The 17,915-nt window shown below is 41.3% G+C and overlaps 1 protein-coding gene across 4 annotated transcripts in view; it reads right to left on the bottom strand.

The window, feature by feature from the left end:
* Window positions 1-17,915, bottom strand: part of FMO4 (flavin containing dimethylaniline monoxygenase 4) — a 73,348-nt gene that overhangs the window by 9,208 nt on the left and 46,225 nt on the right. For 3 of the 4 annotated variants that reach the window (XM_032226097.1, XM_032226099.1, XM_032226100.1), the window contains exons 3-7: window positions 15,775-15,944; window positions 10,900-11,088; window positions 10,230-10,392; window positions 5,372-5,514; window positions 2,150-2,349 (exon numbers count right to left, since the gene is read on the bottom strand). In XM_032226097.1, coding sequence (XP_032081988.1) covers window positions 2,150-2,349; window positions 5,372-5,514; window positions 10,230-10,392; window positions 10,900-11,088; window positions 15,775-15,906 — 827 coding nt within the window. In that variant the 5' untranslated portion in view covers window positions 15,907-15,944. Of the gene's footprint in view, window positions 1-2,149; window positions 2,350-5,371; window positions 5,515-10,229; window positions 10,393-10,899; window positions 11,089-15,774; window positions 16,451-17,915 lie in introns of those variants that run through there. The other variant, XM_032226098.1, reaches the window with a different exon arrangement.

Raw genomic sequence — 17,915 nt, forward strand, 5'->3', positions numbered from 1 at the left:
TACAGAAATTTCTTTCTCCTATTTTTATCTCAGATTTCAGTATGGCTAGACATAGATTATCCCCCAAATGAGATATGAGAAGTGACCCTAGTTAAGTAGTTGAGTGGCTAGTTTATCAGCAGATGGACAATCAAGTTGTTAACAGATCAGCCTGAATCAGCCTGGGTGATAGATTTGGTACAGGGGGCCTACAGATATAATCTCTTCTTTATGAGATCAGTTCTAAAATGTCTAAATTTATTTCTTTTAATTATCAACGTGCAAATGATACTCTGCTTTTAATGCCTCTTGTAACTGAGCTAGAGTTCAGTTCTCGTTTTTTTTTTCTGAGAAAGTGAAAATAATTGTGTCTCATAAGCAATAAGTTGCCCAATATGGATTTGAGAATTCTCCAGGAACATAGTTCATAGAACACTTTGGGAAAAGGCTCAAGAATCAGCAAATAGTCTAGCTAGCGGTTTTAACAGTATATATTTTTCCCTGAGGAAGGGAAGTTTGTTAAAAATGCACAGGGAAAAGAAAATTTGACAACAGACCTCGAAGAGCAAATTAGTTTTTACTTACTAGCAGACTTCATCTTTTCTAAGCTCAGCATTTCGGCAAATACAATGTAATCAGTGGTGGGTTTCAAAAATTTTCACCACTAGTTCGGTGGGTGTGACTAGATGTGGGGGCATGTGACTGAGTGGGTGTGGCCAACTTGATATCACTCATGCACATGCCTGCTCAGTCACATGACCACCCCACCAAGCCACGCCCACTGAACCGGTGGCAAAAAATTTTGGGACTTTTTGACATGTATGACCCTCCAGCTCATAGGCCAGATCCAGTTCCAGACTCAGTGGGATGGCGGTAGTTGTCTCAGCTTTCCCTCCATCGCCCTTCCTGGCTGAAAAAGTGTGGCCGGTGGGCTGCGGGTCCACAGAAACAAGGTCACACTCTGTCCTTGGTGAAGCCACCCTGAGGTCTAGTGGGAAGCCTTTCTCCTGCATGCTCATCTTGCAGATGGGACCCAATTGGCTCAGCATGCCAGCAGGAGTGGGGTGCTCCAGCTGCAACCGCTGGGAAGGCCCATCAGAGGCAAGAAATGGAGCTCCTCCCTTGGCTGTCACAGAAGCCGCTTGGGAGAGCTGCTCCCCACCTCCCCAGGTGAGGCCCACAGCTCATGCCAGATTGAGGTCGCCACCCGATCCCTTTGTCCATCCAATTGGCAGGAGCGGCAGTGGCGCCAGTCAGGCTGCGGGCTCTCAAAGAGGTGGCCTGGAGGCTTCTTCATGCAGGCACATCCCTTGGTCTTACAAATCCAAGGGATGTACATGCACGAAGATGACAAGGGCAGCAGCTTTCTCACCAGCCGACTGGAGGACTTTTTGGCATCCTGCGGCCAGCAGATGGTTGGCAAAGAAGCCTCTCAATCATTGGGTCTCAAAGAGGTAGCAGCTAGGAGGATTCTTTGCCAGCCAGCCACTTCCCAGCAGTGGCGGCTGGCTGGGGGCTGCCAAAAACTCCGGTCAGCTTGCCTTCCAGACTCTGGACCAACTGCCACGGAAGATAAGTAGCCCAAAGAAAGAGGTGGTGGTGGGGAAAGAAGCAGGGCTAGATCTGGAACCGTAGGGCAGGGCGGCAAGAGGGTGGCGGCTCTGTGGCAAGGCCAGAGCTGGGGAATGGTGCATTCCCCAACCCGGCTGAGGTGGGTGGCTCCAGGGAGGTGGCTCCAGGGCAAGGCTGGAGCCGGGGAATGGCGCTTTCCCTGACCTGCCCGAGGTGGGTGGTGAGAGGGCCTTGACCCAGGGCAAGCGGGGGGCATGCTTACTTACCTTTATTAAGCTAAGCAAAGTGGGCGAGGCATGGAGGCGACCAGCAAGGCACGTAGCTGGGGCCTGGGCTGCATGGCAAAGGCATATATAGGACTTGAATGGGTGGGGCAAGCATTGAGCGAGTGAGCGAACGTCAGGCAGGTGGGGCGAGCAAGCGTTGGGCGGTCAGGCGGGGTAAGCGAGCGGCAATAGGGGGACTGGTTCGGGGGCATGGCCAGCCGCCCATTGCTACTGGTTCTCTGACCTCAGGAAATAGCCCCCATAGGTTTGGTGAACTGGTGCAAACCGGCTGAATACCCCCTCTGAATGTAATGCATAGAAAAAGAGATTACCTTTTAATAGGGAGCAATCCATAATTCTCATGGTTAAACCATTGATTGAATTTCTTTGCCAATAACTTGTCCCTAACTCTGACAGGAAGAAGTCCTTGAATGAAGCTTAGAAATCGAGTTTGGAAGACCATATCACTAGGCCAGCCAGCTTTTGACATCCGACTTAGTACCCAGGCTCCATTTCTGGTGCTGAGAAAGACCTAAGGGGTGAGAAACTGAAAAGAGCATTCCCTGGAACTCTCCAACTACTCCAACTACTAGTGATCTAGTCCAGCCAGGGCCGGATTTTCCTATAGGCTAACTAGGCTTCAGCCTAGGGCCTCACGATCAAGAGGGGCCTACATTCAAATTGTTAGCAAAATTAAAATTACACTATTCTAAAAACAGTGAACACTAAAACACTGAACCGAAAATAAGGAGAAATTCTACACATATGACTAATAAACAAACATAAAAATGTATTGGTTAAGATCGTTCCAGCGCCGCGGCAGTTGGGGAGCCCGCCAATGTTCCCGGCACCGGCGGTCGGGCGAGAGGCACAGCCACTCCCAGTAGCCGCCCCGTCGACGCGGAGCCCACCAGCGGCCAGGCAGGTGAGGGCGAGGGGGCTGAGCCGGGCAGCTGAGCGCAGCAGGGGAGGCGGCTGGCCTCGCTGCCTTTGCCGCAGAGCAGAGCCGCCCTCCGTCGGGAGGCTATCTATCTATCTATCTATCTATCTATCTATCTATCTATCTATCTATATATATATATATATATATATATATATATAGAGAGAGAGAGAGAGAGAGAGAGAAAGAGAGAGAGAGAGAGAGATATAGATAGATATAGATATAGATATAGATATAGATATAGATAGATGTAGATGTAGATGTAGATATAGATATATATTGATATATATATATTGATGTTATATTTATGCTGATAAATAAATAAAGGGAGACTTTAAGTATATATATTGATATATATATATTGATATATATATATATTGATATATATATATATATATTGGTATATTGATATATTGATATATATTGATATATATCACAGTAATGATGTATTTTATTGTCTCTCATGTAATTTACAAACTTAAAAATGGGAGGTGAAAGGGCCTCATAAGTGGAATAGCCTAGGGCCTCTTTTCATCTAAATCCGGCCCTGAGTCCAACACTAAAGGGCAAAAAGGAGGCTAAATCCTTTTTGGTAAGTTGGTAAGATAGACAGCATTACTAATACATCCAAAACAAAAACATTAAAACAATATCCAATGGAGGCGCATAGCATGGAAGAACAATATTATAGGCTCACAACTAAGGATGTGAGAATAATATGACCTAATAATGCAGTGTTTTTCAACCTTGGCCACATGAAGATGTCTGGACTTCAACTCCCAGAATTCCCCAGCCAGCATTCGCTGGCTGGGGAATTCTGGGAGTTGAAGTCCAGACATCTTCAAGTGGCCAAGGTTGAAAAACACTGTAATAATGTATAACCTATAAGAGGCTACAGAATATGGCAAGCTAAAAACTTTTGGCAATATTTTCAAGAAAGAATTAGAAAGCAGTGCAGGAAGGACAATAATTCTGAAATACAGGTACAGGTAGTTCTTGACTTATGATCAAATTTCTGTTGTTAAGTGAGACAGATCTTAAGTGCGTTTTGTTCCATTTTACAATCTTTCTTGCTATAGTTATTAAATGAATCACTGCAGTTGTTAAATTAGTAACATGGTTATTAAATGAATCTGGCTTCTCCATTGATTTTGCTTGTCAAAAGGTTGCAAAAGTTGATCACGTGAGGCCAGGATATTGCAACCGTCATAAATACGAACCAGTTGCCAAGCATCCAGATTCTGATCACGTGACCACGGGGATGCTGCAACAGTCGTAAGTGTGAAAAATGGTGATGCCGCTTTTTTCAACGCCATTGTAACTGAATGCTCACTAAATGAATGGTTGTAAGTCAAGGACCACCGGTAGTCAAGGAACGTTTGATTGCATCATTATGATGTCTTAAAATAGGAACATTTTGGTGATGTCTATCAACCGCCAGGCCTTTTGTTAGGATTTTGCAGCCCATAAATAGTTTTCTGAACAAAGCCTTTAGACCTATACTTGAAGGACATAGGAAAGAACTAAAGTAACGTCATAAAAACTGATAAAATGAAAGTTTTCAGGAGATGCATGTGCTTAGACCAGCTTTGTTGAAATAGCTATGCCAGTCAGAGCGACTCAAAAGAAATTACGGCAGTAAATAAAGTTCTACTTAATGTTTATTTGCCATGCACTTAGCATATGAGTCCTTATGAAAGGAGGCGTGAAAGAGCCCCGGGTAGTATCTGCCTTTGCACTAAAGATACGGCAAAACCATGTTTCACTGCTTTTGACTCTGCTCTTTCAAAATTGATATTGTCTAGGACTAAGAAACTCCAGATAGCCTATACTTAAGATTAGCAATAAGTTAAACTGCTTAAAGTTTGGGTAACAGTAAGAAGCTGAGTCCAACGTAGAGATCTTATCGACTTTTTTTTCCTTTAATCTCCTTTGTTTTAAGATATTTTAGACTGTGTTTGTTAAAAAGCTATACCGTGTACGGGCTCTGGGAAGTCGGGGGGAGGGAAGGGAGGTGGGGTTTTAGGGGGAGGGGGGGAGGGGGGAAATATAATATGTGTTAGATCCTAAAGCACATGATTGCACTCGTATACTGTGGCTCTTTAATGTTAGTGTAAAAATAGGACAAGCTGAATATATTGATAGACAATAGAAATACACCGAAGGGAGGAGTAGAGCGAAAGAAGATAGAGGGGTAGAGAGGGTGGGAGAGAGGATTGGAGGCAGGAGGAGAAGGAAGGGAGGGAATGTATTGGGAGAGAGGAGTGATAGAGGGGGAGGGGAAGTAGGAAGTAGAGGGGAATGTTGGAAGGAAGAACGAAAGTTGGAGGGGGGGGGTGAAAGAGGGTGCATGGTGGGTCAAGGTGGTATATTGGGTTTGTATTTTGGGGGGTATTGTCTATAAAAGGGAGGGCTGTGTTTATTATTCAATGTTATATGCCCCGGTTATGCACAGTAGACATGTGATTGTATGGAATGAAATGGAAATAAACATATTTTAAAAAAAAATTGATATTGTGTAATGATGATGGTGATGACGATGAGGACTCCAAGGTGATCACTTCTTTCCTATGGAAGAGTAGGAGCATAGCATAACTCATTCAGCAAACAATACCTTGGCAGCTATGCGGCTCACTTCCACAGCAACGTCGCCTCCAGTGTTCCCAGCACCAAGTATCAGAACATTTTTACCCTCCAACCCTTTTGGATCTCTGTATTCCCTGCTATGTATGTAATGACCTTTAAAGTTTTCAAATCCTGTAAAATGACAGAGAAGACAATGTCACGTCTCATGTGCTATTTCCCCCTGACAATAAAACAGGTTTTTTTTCATTACTCAGCACAGTGCCAAAGGTACTTTATTAAACTTTACAGTGTTTATATATATGTATGTATGTACGTACAGAGTTCGACTCCTTATCAGCTATTTGGGCATACCGGGGGTTGTAACTCTAAATAGATACCTATCACCCTGGCTTAGCTGATAAGGAGTCGAACCCTGTGACTTAGTGGTCTGCCTAGAGATGCAATACAGCACAGGTTCGAATCCCAGTAAGGGTATGGCTAGCTGATGAGAGCTAAATAGCTTGAAATAGATCTATACTAGTCTCCCTTTATTTATTTATCAGCACAAATACAACACATATGTAACAAAGGCAACAGTAAAAATATTGGGTTTCTGTCTGTCTGGTCTCTTGTGACGAGCCGATGGACAGAGAATGGAAGTAGTGAACTTCCTCCCATATTTGGGTATACCGGGGGTTGTAACTCTAAATAAATAAATAAATAAATGAATAAATAAATGAATAAATAAATAAATAAATAAATAAGCAAACATACATACATACATACATACATACATACATACATACATACACACACACATACACACACACACGTTGCCAAGGCAATCTCAATCTTACACGGGAAAAGACCCGAATATAACAAGTCCATATATATGCTGTCTTTGTGTATTCGGGTCTTTTCCCATGTAAGATGGTATTTCATAGACTCCTTGGTTTTCTAGCTGGATTTTGTCTTTGGGGTTTCTTAAGATGGGAGACTCCTCCCAAGAACCAAGACACAGAACAGGACAATGGCATCGCCCTCTTCCCTTATGTCAAAGGCACCACAGATAAAATCAGCAAAATTCTCCACAAACACAATATCAAGACAGCCTTCAATACTGACCAAAAAATAGCCAACATCTTAAGAAACCCCAAAGACAAAATCCAGCTAGAAAACCAAGGAGTCTACGAAATACCATGCAAAATCTGCCCTGTAACATACATAGGACAAACGAACAGGAGAATAAATGCACGCATTGCAGAACACAAGAACGCAGTAAGAAAAAAAGAAAAAACTTCCTCCCTTTTCCAGCACCTTAAAGCTACAGGACATGAAATTAATTTTGAAGGAACCAAATTAATCTCCAAAACTGAACACTTCAACAAGAGAATAATTATGGAAGCTATCGAAATAGAGAAATGCCCCCACAACATGAATAAATGTGATGATACCTCCCACCTGCCAGACATCTGGAAACCAACCCTAGTCAACAAACGAGCCCCACTCACCACCCAGGCCGTTACAACACAAAACAACAACGGACACATAGCCAGCACCAATCAGCACCAATCTACCAATCATGATACAACCACACAGCCAATCAATCCACTTACTGAAACAAAGCCAGCACTCCACCCCCCGCCACCAAAATTTATAGAAAGACGGCAGCTCTGACCACGTTTTACTCACACAAACATGAAGCAGAAAACACCAGCCTGAAGATGGCGAGTGAGACCTCGCCGAAACGTTGCCAAGACAATCTCAATCTTACACAGGAAAAGACCTGAATACAACAAGACCAGCATACCTATACCTGTGAAAATCTATGAATCTGTCTGTCTGTCTGTCTGTCTGTCTGTCTGTCTGTCTGTCTGTCTGTCTATCTATCTATCTATCTATCTATCTATCTATCTATCTATCTATCTATCTATCTATCTATCTATCTATCTATCTATCTTGGCTATCTGCCAAGAGAGTTAGGGGAAATACTGTACCATAGCAAGAGACAGCTACATGGCCCTTAAACCTTGGATTTAATTCTCTCAAAGCATCTGTGAGTACAAATATAGCACCTCTCTGCAACATTTTAAAATGTCATTTTCTTTATTGACTCCCTTGATATTCTGTATAAGAGTTTTTTAGAAGGACTTGATTGGGTCTACTGGCAATATACTGGACTAAATAGTCCTGATCTACTGGAGCTCCGACATTATCAGATTTATTCAACTATAAATAGGACTGATTTCCTTCTGTTTTCTTTCTTCTGTAACAGGGCAACTTATTTCATTGTCTCTGATACCATTTAATTCTTCTGCCTTAAGTAGTGATTGTAATGATCCATCTCTCTTCTATGAAAAAATTGAATTTCAAAAAGATGTGATAGGAATTGCGTAATTTTGAGAACATAAATAGCTACCATGGATGGAAATGAGGTGGACTAAGATAACAGGTGAGATAACGTGGTTTTAGGTCTTTATCCCTACTGTAATTTCCATTATAATTGCCTCTCTGCTTTCTGAGTCTGCTGTCGTTCATGGGAGAAAACTCTTCTTTTGGAATCATTCTTCCCATTGAAAATAAGCAAGCATATGGGGAAGATAGCAATTCTCATATTGCAAGAACATGTAATAAAATTGCTTTTTGCCCAAACCCTTCCCCACTGGGTATTTATTGTTCAAATTATACATGCCAAGACTAGAAAAGTGATGTTAGTGTAATCCTGGATAGCCCCAAAAATGATTACTGACAAATCATACCCAATGGGTTGTCCTTACTGTACCATATCTATATGTAGGGAAGTAAGCAGTGCGGTACCAGAAGTTTCGGTCTTGCAGATGACACTAAGATGACAGGAATAGCCAACACTCTAGAAGACAAGCTCAGGATCCAAAAAGATCTTGACAGACAACGGACTTTATCCAACAACATGAAATGTAATGTGGAGAAAAGCAAAATTTTACACCTAGGTAGGAAAAACCAAAGGTACAAGTACGGATTAGGTGAAACCTGGCTCAAAAACACTTAACTGTGAGAAGGACCTTGGAATCCTAGTGGACGATCACTTAAGCATGAGTCAGCAGTGTGCGGCAAAAGCCAAAGAAAGCTAAATACAATCCTTGGTATAAACAGAGGCAAAGAATCTTAGTATCGCTTTACAAAATCCGTAGTAAAATCACACCTGGAATACTGCATCCAGTTTTGGTCACCACACGACAAAAAAGATGTTGAGACTTTGGAAAAACTGTAGAGAAGTGTAACTAAGATAATTAAGGGCCTGGAGACAAACACTTATGAAGAACGGTTACAGGAATTGAATACAGCCAGTCTAGAGAAAAGAAGAACTAGGGGTGACATGATAGCCGTATTCCAGTATTTGAGGGGCTACCACAAAGAAGAGGAGGTCAACAAGACAAGAAACAATGGATGGAAACCAATCAAGGAGGGAAGCAACCTGGAATTAAGGAGAAACTTCCTAACAGTGAGGACAATGAACTAGTGGAATAGCTTGCCTTCAGAAGTTGTGGGTTCTTCATCACTGGAGGTTTTTAAAAAAAGACTGGATAGCCATGTGTCTGAAATGGCCTAACGTCTCCTGCTTGAGCAGGGGGTTGAACTTGAAGACCTCCAAGTTCCCTTCCAGCTCTAATCTGATTGATTGAATGCCACTGATGAAATATCTTAGAGTAGTTGGGCATGTTTCTTCTGCTAATCCCCTATGAAGGACAAAGGGAAGACTACAGATAGTCCTCTACTTATGACCACAATGCAACCCCATTTGTTAACATAACATTTGTTAAGTGAGTTTTGCTCCATTTTACAACCTTTCTTGGCACAGTTGTTAAGTGAATTACTGCAGTTGATATATTAGTAATCTGGTTGCTACGTCAATGTAGTTTCCACATTGACTTCGCCTCTCAGAAGGTCACAAAAGGTGACCACATGACCTTGGGATACAACAATGGTCATAAATATGAACCAGCTGCCAAGCATCTGAATTTTGATCACATGATTGAGGGGATGCTGCAAAGGTCATAACTGTGAAAAATGGTCATAAGTCACTTTTTGTTGTTGTCGTTGTAACTAAATGAACAGTTATAAGATGACAACTGCCTGTATTATCATTCTAAGTTGGTGTATAGTTGGCCACTGAAGTCTCTTGGCAGTTTATAATATAACAACTATCTTGATGTTAGATAGTAAAATTACAATTAAAATCCAGAACACAAGTTACGCAAATAAAATGAATAATTAACAATTAAGCAACAGTTATAAACCAAAATGTATTTTAAGGATGTTTTAAAAAAGTTAATGGAAACATCAGGACCTTGAACTCTGCAGGAAAAACATTCCACAGAAATGAAGTATCAGCCAAGAAGGCTTGACCTAAGTCAATGCCAGATCAACCCCCTTGTAGGTAAACATCATCACTGCTCTCGGCAACTGTGGAAGTTCCTATATAAAGAAACATTCTATAAACTAACCTGGACCAAAGTTTTGTAGTATTTACAACCAGCATTTTGCCAGGAAATGAACAAGCAGCCAGTGCAATAATTTGATCACCCATATGATATGGGCTCTTTGCATTTTCCCACAAACCAGTTTGGCTCTTGATTTTTATATAAACTGAAGTTTCTAGACTAGACACAAAAGTAGACCAGCATACAGCATGTTACGTTTGTTCAGCCTAGAGGTCATCGCCATGTGTCCTGTACTATTTTAAGGTCATTTTTGTCCTCCCCACAAAGACTGTACTTGGCTTTTTCACCCATGATCAAATCATGGATTATTTATTTTATTTTGAATCAACCTGGCATTATAAAACAGCAAGACCGTGTTTTTTTTTAATAGCTGGAACCATAATCACATTGGCTTATTTGTATTTAGCAAATTTGATCAAAACTCACCAGGAAAAGAATCTAAGGGCAGATTAACTTCTGTAAAATTGCCACTGCAGATCATAACTGCATCAAAGACAGTTGATGCCTTTTTTCCGTTAGCCTCTGTGTAGACCACCCATTGTCCAGTAGTTGTGAAATCTGGATGTTCTCTGATGCTGTATACTGTAGTCTTGCATAACCCCCAAACAAAACAAAATAACTCAGCATCATTATAGAGCGGCGGCATCCCAAATTTTGCTATTATTTTGTGTTCTATTGGGATTTGTGAGGATTACTAGATAAGAGGGTAGAACTACTCAAAAAGCATAATAGTTGACAAGAGCACTAAGCACTCAGAAGAAATAATAAATCTCTCACTGTTAGGGTTAGGTTTAGGGTTAGGTTTGGGGTTAGATTAAGGGTTAGGATTAGGTTAAGGGTTAAGGGTTAGGTTTAGCATTTACAGCTTGCTTCTGTCTCCGCGCTGTTGTTGCCCTGTTGAGGACATCAGCTACGGGGTTTCGTCGAGCGCGCTTTAGTCGAACGCGGGTTTGTGGTGGAACCCTATAGTTCTATGGAATCTCTCTAATATAGTGGAGTTCTAATATTTTTAACATATCAATGGTTGAAATGTCACTTAACATTTGCATTCCTTTCCTATTCTGACTGTTGCAGAAATACCTATTTCCCCCCTCACCTTAAACTGAATGCAGTCCAGAAGGTGAAAATGTTTAGCATAATCCTTGAGGTACTCCAGGACTAAGGAGTGATGTAGGTAGTTGGGGCAGCTTTCTGGAAATGGGAAGTCACTGAAGCAGGTCATTTCCTTGGACGTGTTGCTCACCACAGATCTGTAAACATTGGTCCTTCCCTTTTCAGGAATGTCCTGTACAATAGTGGTATATAACATAGTAAAATGTTTATAAGCCTTTAAAAATCATTTTTGAAAGTGTTTTGCAATGCAACCTACTATTTACATGTAGTCTGCTTTAGCCAAGGGATAAATCTGGTTTTATTTAATTTTGCTGACCAGTGATATATAGCTACCTTTATTTTAATGACCTTAGTTGTCCAGCTTTGGGCAACAAAATGAATGGCACATAAATGTAAATATTAAAGAAATAAATAAAATGACATTGCATTTTCATCCTATTCTACAATCAAATTTTAATTAAATATGTGTTTTTGTGTTTTGTTTCATTTCAACTTCCAAAGGAACCTTTTGGTTCAGGGAGACTTAAGAACACAAAAAGGGTTTCTGTGACACACTCATATATATATGGAAGCTGTTCGCTTCCTCCCATAATTGGGGCTTACCAGGGGTTGTGACACTAAATATATACCTTCTTCCCTGGCTTCAGCTGATAAGGAGCAGAACTTGTGGCTTAATGGCTAAGACGTTTGCCTAAGATGTAATATAGCACAGGTTCGAATCCCAGTAAGGGTATGGCTAGCTGATGAGAGCTAAATAGCTTGAAATAGGTCTATACTAGTCTCCCTTTATTTATTTATCAGCACAAATATAACACAAAATGTGTAACAAAGGCAACAGTAAAAATATTGGGTTTCTGTTGTGATGGACTCTTGTGACGAGCCGATTGACAGATAATGGAAGCTGTTAGCTTCCTCCCATAATTGGGGCTTACCAGGGGTTGTGACACTAAATATATACCTTCTTCCCTGGCTTCAGCTGATAAGGAGGAGAACTTGTGGCTTAATGGCTAAGACGTTTGCCTAAGATGTAATATAGCACAGGTTTGAATCCCAGTAAGGGTATGGCTAGCTGATGAGAGCTAAATAGCTTGAAATAGATCTATACTAGTCTCCCTTTATTTATTTATCAGCACAAATATAACTATATAACTATATAACTCTCTCTCTCTCTCTCTCTCTCTCTCTCTCTCTCTCTCTATATATATATATATATATATATATATATATATATGTATGTATGTATGTGTGTGTGTATGTATATGTGTGTGTATGTATATATATATATATATATGTATGTATGTATGTGTGTGTGTGTGTATATATATATATATATATATATATATATATATATATATATATATATATATATATACACACACACACACATACATATATACGGTACATACATACATACATACATACATACATACATACATACACATGCTTCCTATCTGTGAAAATGTGTTGAGAATGTCATTTTAGTGATTCCCAGAATAAGGTAGTTTGGGGATGAGCATTGGAGTCTATATAATTAATCCTGGGAATAGCTAGCTTCTCTGGAAGCAGAGAATGCCTGGTTTCTTTGTCCTTCATCAAACAGGAAAGATTACAAAGGAGTTTTAATATATCTAAGGTATGCTAGTAAAATAGGATAGTAGGAAGTTTTAATACCTCCTAATGCACCATCATCTGAAAATATATATCATACATGTACAGCGTCATATGTGTGTGGCACTCAATTTATAAAAAAAGAAACAGCTGTGTGGTGAAATCAATGTGCATACAACAGTGGTGGGTTTCAAAAACTTTTTGGAACCTCTTCTGTAGGTGTGGCCTGCTTTCCGGGTCCATTGGTGGAACCTCTTCTAACCGGTTCCATAGATTTGATGAACCGGTTCTACCGAACTGGTATGAACTGATAGGAACCCACCTCTGGCATACAAATACTTAAATGCATACATCCTAAACTTCATTATAGAAACATAGAAAATTAACAGCAGAAAAAGACCTAGTGGTCCATTTAATCTGCCTTTTGGATGTTTTTGTTTTCTAAATTAATTAATTTTTTTAAAAATTAAATTAAAAATTTTATATGGTTCAGCTGGTACGTCAGTTGCGTCCCTTCCTGGATCGGGATGCTCTGTGCACAGTCACTCATGCCCTCGTCCTTTCTCGCCTGGACTACTGTAACACTCTCTACATGGGGCTGCCCTTGAAGAGCACCCGGAAGCTTTAACTGGTCCAGAATGTGGTTGTGTGGGTTATCATGGGGGCACCTAGGTGCTCCCATGTTACACCCCTTTTAGGCGGCCTGCACTGGTTTCCGGTTGTCTTCCGGGTGCGATTCAAGGTACTAATTATGACCTTTAAAGCGCTCCATGGCTTAGGCCCAGGGTACCTGCAAGACCACCTACTGCCACTGATAGCCTCCCATTGTCCAGTGCGATCCCACAGAGTTGGCCTCCTCAGGGTGCCGTCGGCCAGACAGTGTCGGCTAGCGACCCCCAGGGGGAGAGCCTTCTCTGTGGGAGCGCCTTCCCTCTGGAATGAGCTGCCCCCGGAGCTTCGTATAATCCCCGACCTCCGGTTCTTCCGACGCGCCCTAAAAAGTTGGCTTTTCCAGCAAGCCAGCCTGGCCTGAACAAAACAAAATAATTGTTAATTTTAATTTGAATTTTTAAAAAAATGTTATTGTCAATTCTTATTGGGTTTTTTGGGGGTTATTCTATTTAATTATTTTTTTTTACTTTTGTATTATGTGTTTCTTTTAATGTTGTACGCCGCCCTGAGTCCTTGGGAGAAGGGCGGCATATAAATCTAATAAACCTATACCTATATGTCCAACCCACATATGAACATATCTTAGCATATGAAGGTGCTAAAGTCCATGGGAATTATCAATATGAAGAGCATTTTTTTTTCTCATTGGACACCTTCTTTAATTAAAGAAAGGCCTCCTAATTGTTTACAGCCTGCCTGTAGGCACTTCAGGATTTTTATCTCCCTGCCAACTTTGGAAATAGTCAGCTTCTCAACCAGCTTTCACTTGAGCCCCCCCACTAAGAGCCCCCCCCCCACAATCTCACACTGCTGCCTCTGAACTTGTGATGTCTGAGGTAAACAAAATCCAAGGCAAATTGCCTGTAGGGATGAGAATCTCCTGAAGGGCTGGACTATTCATGATTTTCTTCTCCGGTTGATCTTGCAGGATTGGGCTGGTCTCCAGGTGAAAGTGATAGGTATCTGCTCTTTGGACAAGGTTCCTATATTTTACTTCCCATCCAAGAAAGACATACAGCAATATTGATTGCATTTGACAGCAATGCAGCTTTCTCAAAGAATTGCTTATAATGCTTCCTCCATCTTTTTTCTCTGTACCTCCCATCGCTTTATCTTTTACTTATTTTCCTTTACTTTAGTCTGCCTGTCTTGGACCCTTCTGACATCAGTGTCAGTAGTTAGATATTGCTTTTTGTATATATCTTTCCTCCACAGTCAAGTTAGTTATAATCAGAGGTGGGTTCCTACCAGTTCGCACCTATTCGGTAGAACCGGTTCGTCAAATCTACCGAACCGATTAGAAGAGGTTCCACCAGTGGACCCGGAAAGCAGGCCACACCTACAGAAGAGGCTCCAAAATTTTTTGAAACCCACCACTGCCCCCCCCACAGAGACAGACTGACACAGAGAGAGAGAGAGAAAGAGAAAGAAAGGAAGAAATAAATAAATAAAAAAAGAAAAAGAGATGAAAGAAAAAAAGGAACAGAGAGGCAAAAGGAAGGAAAGAGAGAAAGAAAGAAAAACAAACAAACAAGCACATGGCTGGCAAGCCACTCCCATCCGGTCACATGAGCGGCAAGCCACTCCCACAAAGGAGGCCACACCCACAGAGTAGGTTCCAAAATTTTTTGAAACCCACCACTGGTTATAATTTAACAACAACAGCTTATAGTTGCTCAGAGCAAGATTATCTCTTGCTTTCTTTTTGGTCTATGGAATCTTCCTATTATTTCATGGGTGTTGTTTCAAAAATTACTTTAATCATTGCAACATGATCTCTCGACCGCAAAACAGCTATAGGTAGTCCTCAACTTATGACCACAATGGACCCCAAAATTCATGTTGTTAAGTGAGACATTTGTTACGTTTTGCCCCATTTTATGACTATACGTTGTTAAGGAATCACTGCAGTTGGTAAGTTAGTAACCTGGTTGTTAAGTAAATGTAGCTTCCCCACTGACTTTGCTTGTCAGAAGGTCGCAAAAGGTGATCACATGATCCTGGAACACAACAACTGTCATAAATATGAACCAGTTGCCAAGCATCTGGATTTTGATCACATGGTCATGGGGATGCTGCAAAGGTTGCAACTATGAAAAAATAGCAATAGCAATAGCAGTTAGACTTATATACCGCTTCATAGGGCTTTCAGCCCTCTCTAAGCGGTTTACAGAGTCAGCATATCGCCCCCAACAACAATCTGGGTCCTCATTTTACCCACCTCGGAAGGATGGAAGGCTGAGTCAACCTTGAGCCGGTGAGATTTGAACAGCCGAACTGCAGAACTGCAGTCAGCTGAAGTAGCCTGCAGTGCTGCATTTAACCACTGCGCCACCTCGGTCATAAGTCATATTTTTCAGTTCTGTTTTAATTTTGAACAGCCACTAAAGTCAAGAATGATCTGAATTTTAGTTTAAAGGACCCAAATTTTCTTTGATGGAACAAGCAACAGAGAGAAAAAAAATTCCAAACTCCACAAGCTTTGGATTCATGTAAAGTTTTTCGGTGTTGTAGCTTGTAGAATTACTTACATGGGTGGGTTTTTTCAGAATTTTAAGTTTGAATTAGTGCTACTCACCGTGAATTGCCAAAGTCCTCCAATGACATCATTTTTTTCAAAGCAGGTAGGTTCCAGCCCTTCCTCGAGGCAGCACTTGATAGAGGCCAGCCCACTCACTCCTGCCCCAATAATGGCCACTTTTCGTCCCATACCTTTGTGTCAGGATAGAAGCTTTTCTGAAGAGGCACCTAGAAAGTTGCACTGATATTAATTCATGCACTACTGTCTGTTCGGCACAAAGTCCAAAGGTTATAAATCTGTAGCAATACTTTCATTATTTCCTTGTGAAGTTGTGTAAGCAGGAAGCATTTCTCTCCTCCCTTAATTATATATCTTTGCCAGGAAGTATCTGGCAAATTCAAGCACTGTTTATATTGTATATTGGAACACAAATTACTGTTCGTTTCTCAGGGAGGCCCTCTTGTGTCTTTTAACACTAGAACTTTGTTAATACTCACCATTCCTAAACAACATTCTGCTATGCAGTGTCAGAGATTCTCATAATAATGGTAAAAATAAATATGGAGAACACAGGGACTCCAGATTCTATTGGTTATGGGGTGGGGGTTCTCAGTCATGAAAAAGGAAAGTAAAAATAAAAAAAAAAGTGAATTGTGCTACAATACAGCATTTTAAGTCAAGTTAATGAAAGTGTTTGCAAACAGAGCTGAGGTGGCACAGTGGTTAAATGCAGCACTGCAGGCTACTTCAGCTGACTGCAGTTCGGCTGTTCAAATCTCACCGGCTCAAGGTTGACTCAGCCTTCCATCCTTCCGAGGTGGGTAAAATGAGGACCCGTATTGTTGTTGGGGGCAATATGCTGACTCTGTAAACCGCTTAGAGAGGGCTGAAAGCCCTATGAAGCGGTATATAAGTCTAACTGCTACTGCTTTTGCCAAGTCATACTATTTTTTATTTTTACACCACTGGTTGTTGAATAAGTCAACATTGTTTTGGCACAACTTTCCAAACTCCATAATATAGTTGGTTTTTTGCCTTGACAAAACCGTGGTAGTTTTATTTCTTTATTTCTAGAGGAGGTGGCGCTGTAGTGGAGGTGAAAATCCACAGTAAAAGCAAAGTCAATGACTGTGAATGTAGTTCACAGAACTACCACAGAAAAACTCAAAAGGTGAAAAAGAGTCACAGGAACTAGCTTTATCACATGATGTAGCAATAATAAAGTTGAAAGGGACCTCAGAGGCCATCTAGCCTAATCCCTGCTCTCGCAGGAGACTTAAAAGCTTATGGGTTATGGGTTACCCATAATTTCCAAAGCCAATTTGTTCCACTGTTCAATTGTTCTCTCTCTTGGGAATTTTCTCCTTAGTTCTAGGTTGCTTCTTTTCTTGGTTAGTTTCCATCCATTGTTACTTGTCCCGTCTTCAGATGTTTTGGTAAATAAGTTGGCCTCTTCTTCAGTTCCAGTATTGGGAATACTACTATCATGTCACCCATGCTTCTTATTTTCACTAGACGATACCCAGTTCCTGCAATTCAGTGGTGGGTTTCAAAATGTTTTAGAACCTCTACTGTAGGTGTGGCCTGCTTTGTGGGATTGGCTTGCCAACCATGTGACTGGGTGGGATTGGCTTGCCGGCCATGTGACCGAGTGGGAGTGGCTTGCCAGCCATGTGATTGGGTGGGCATGGTCAAATTGTAAAATGTGATGAAACTCATTTAACAATGCTCTTGCTTAGCAACCAAAATGTTGGCTCAGAAACTCTGGCATTTGAAGCATGCAAGTCTTAAAGCTGTCAAGTTACAAGACCCTTGCACCACTAATCCTTTAGAAAAAAAAACCCAGGGGTGTTCAAACTTGACAGCTTTAAGACTTGTGGACTTGAACTCCCAGAATTCCTCCTCCAGTCATGTTAACTCAGAAACTCTGGCATTTGAAGCACGCAAGTCTTAAAGCTGTCAAATTACAAGACCCTTGCACCACTAAACCTTTAGAGAAAAACACCCCAGGGGTGTTCAAACTTGACAGCTTTAAGACTTGTGGACATCAAGTCCCAGAATTCCTCCTCTCGCTCTTCATCTTGATGATGTGCGGACGGGCGGGGGGAGGGAGCTGGAACCGGTTCTAAACGGTACTGTAGATTTGTGGAACCTCTTCTATAGAAGAGGTTAGAACTGGCAGGAATCCACCCCTGCTG

This window comes from Thamnophis elegans, chromosome 11 (genome assembly GCF_009769535.1).
Source record: "Thamnophis elegans isolate rThaEle1 chromosome 11, rThaEle1.pri, whole genome shotgun sequence".
NCBI classification, from domain to species: domain Eukaryota; kingdom Metazoa; phylum Chordata; class Lepidosauria; order Squamata; family Colubridae; genus Thamnophis; species Thamnophis elegans.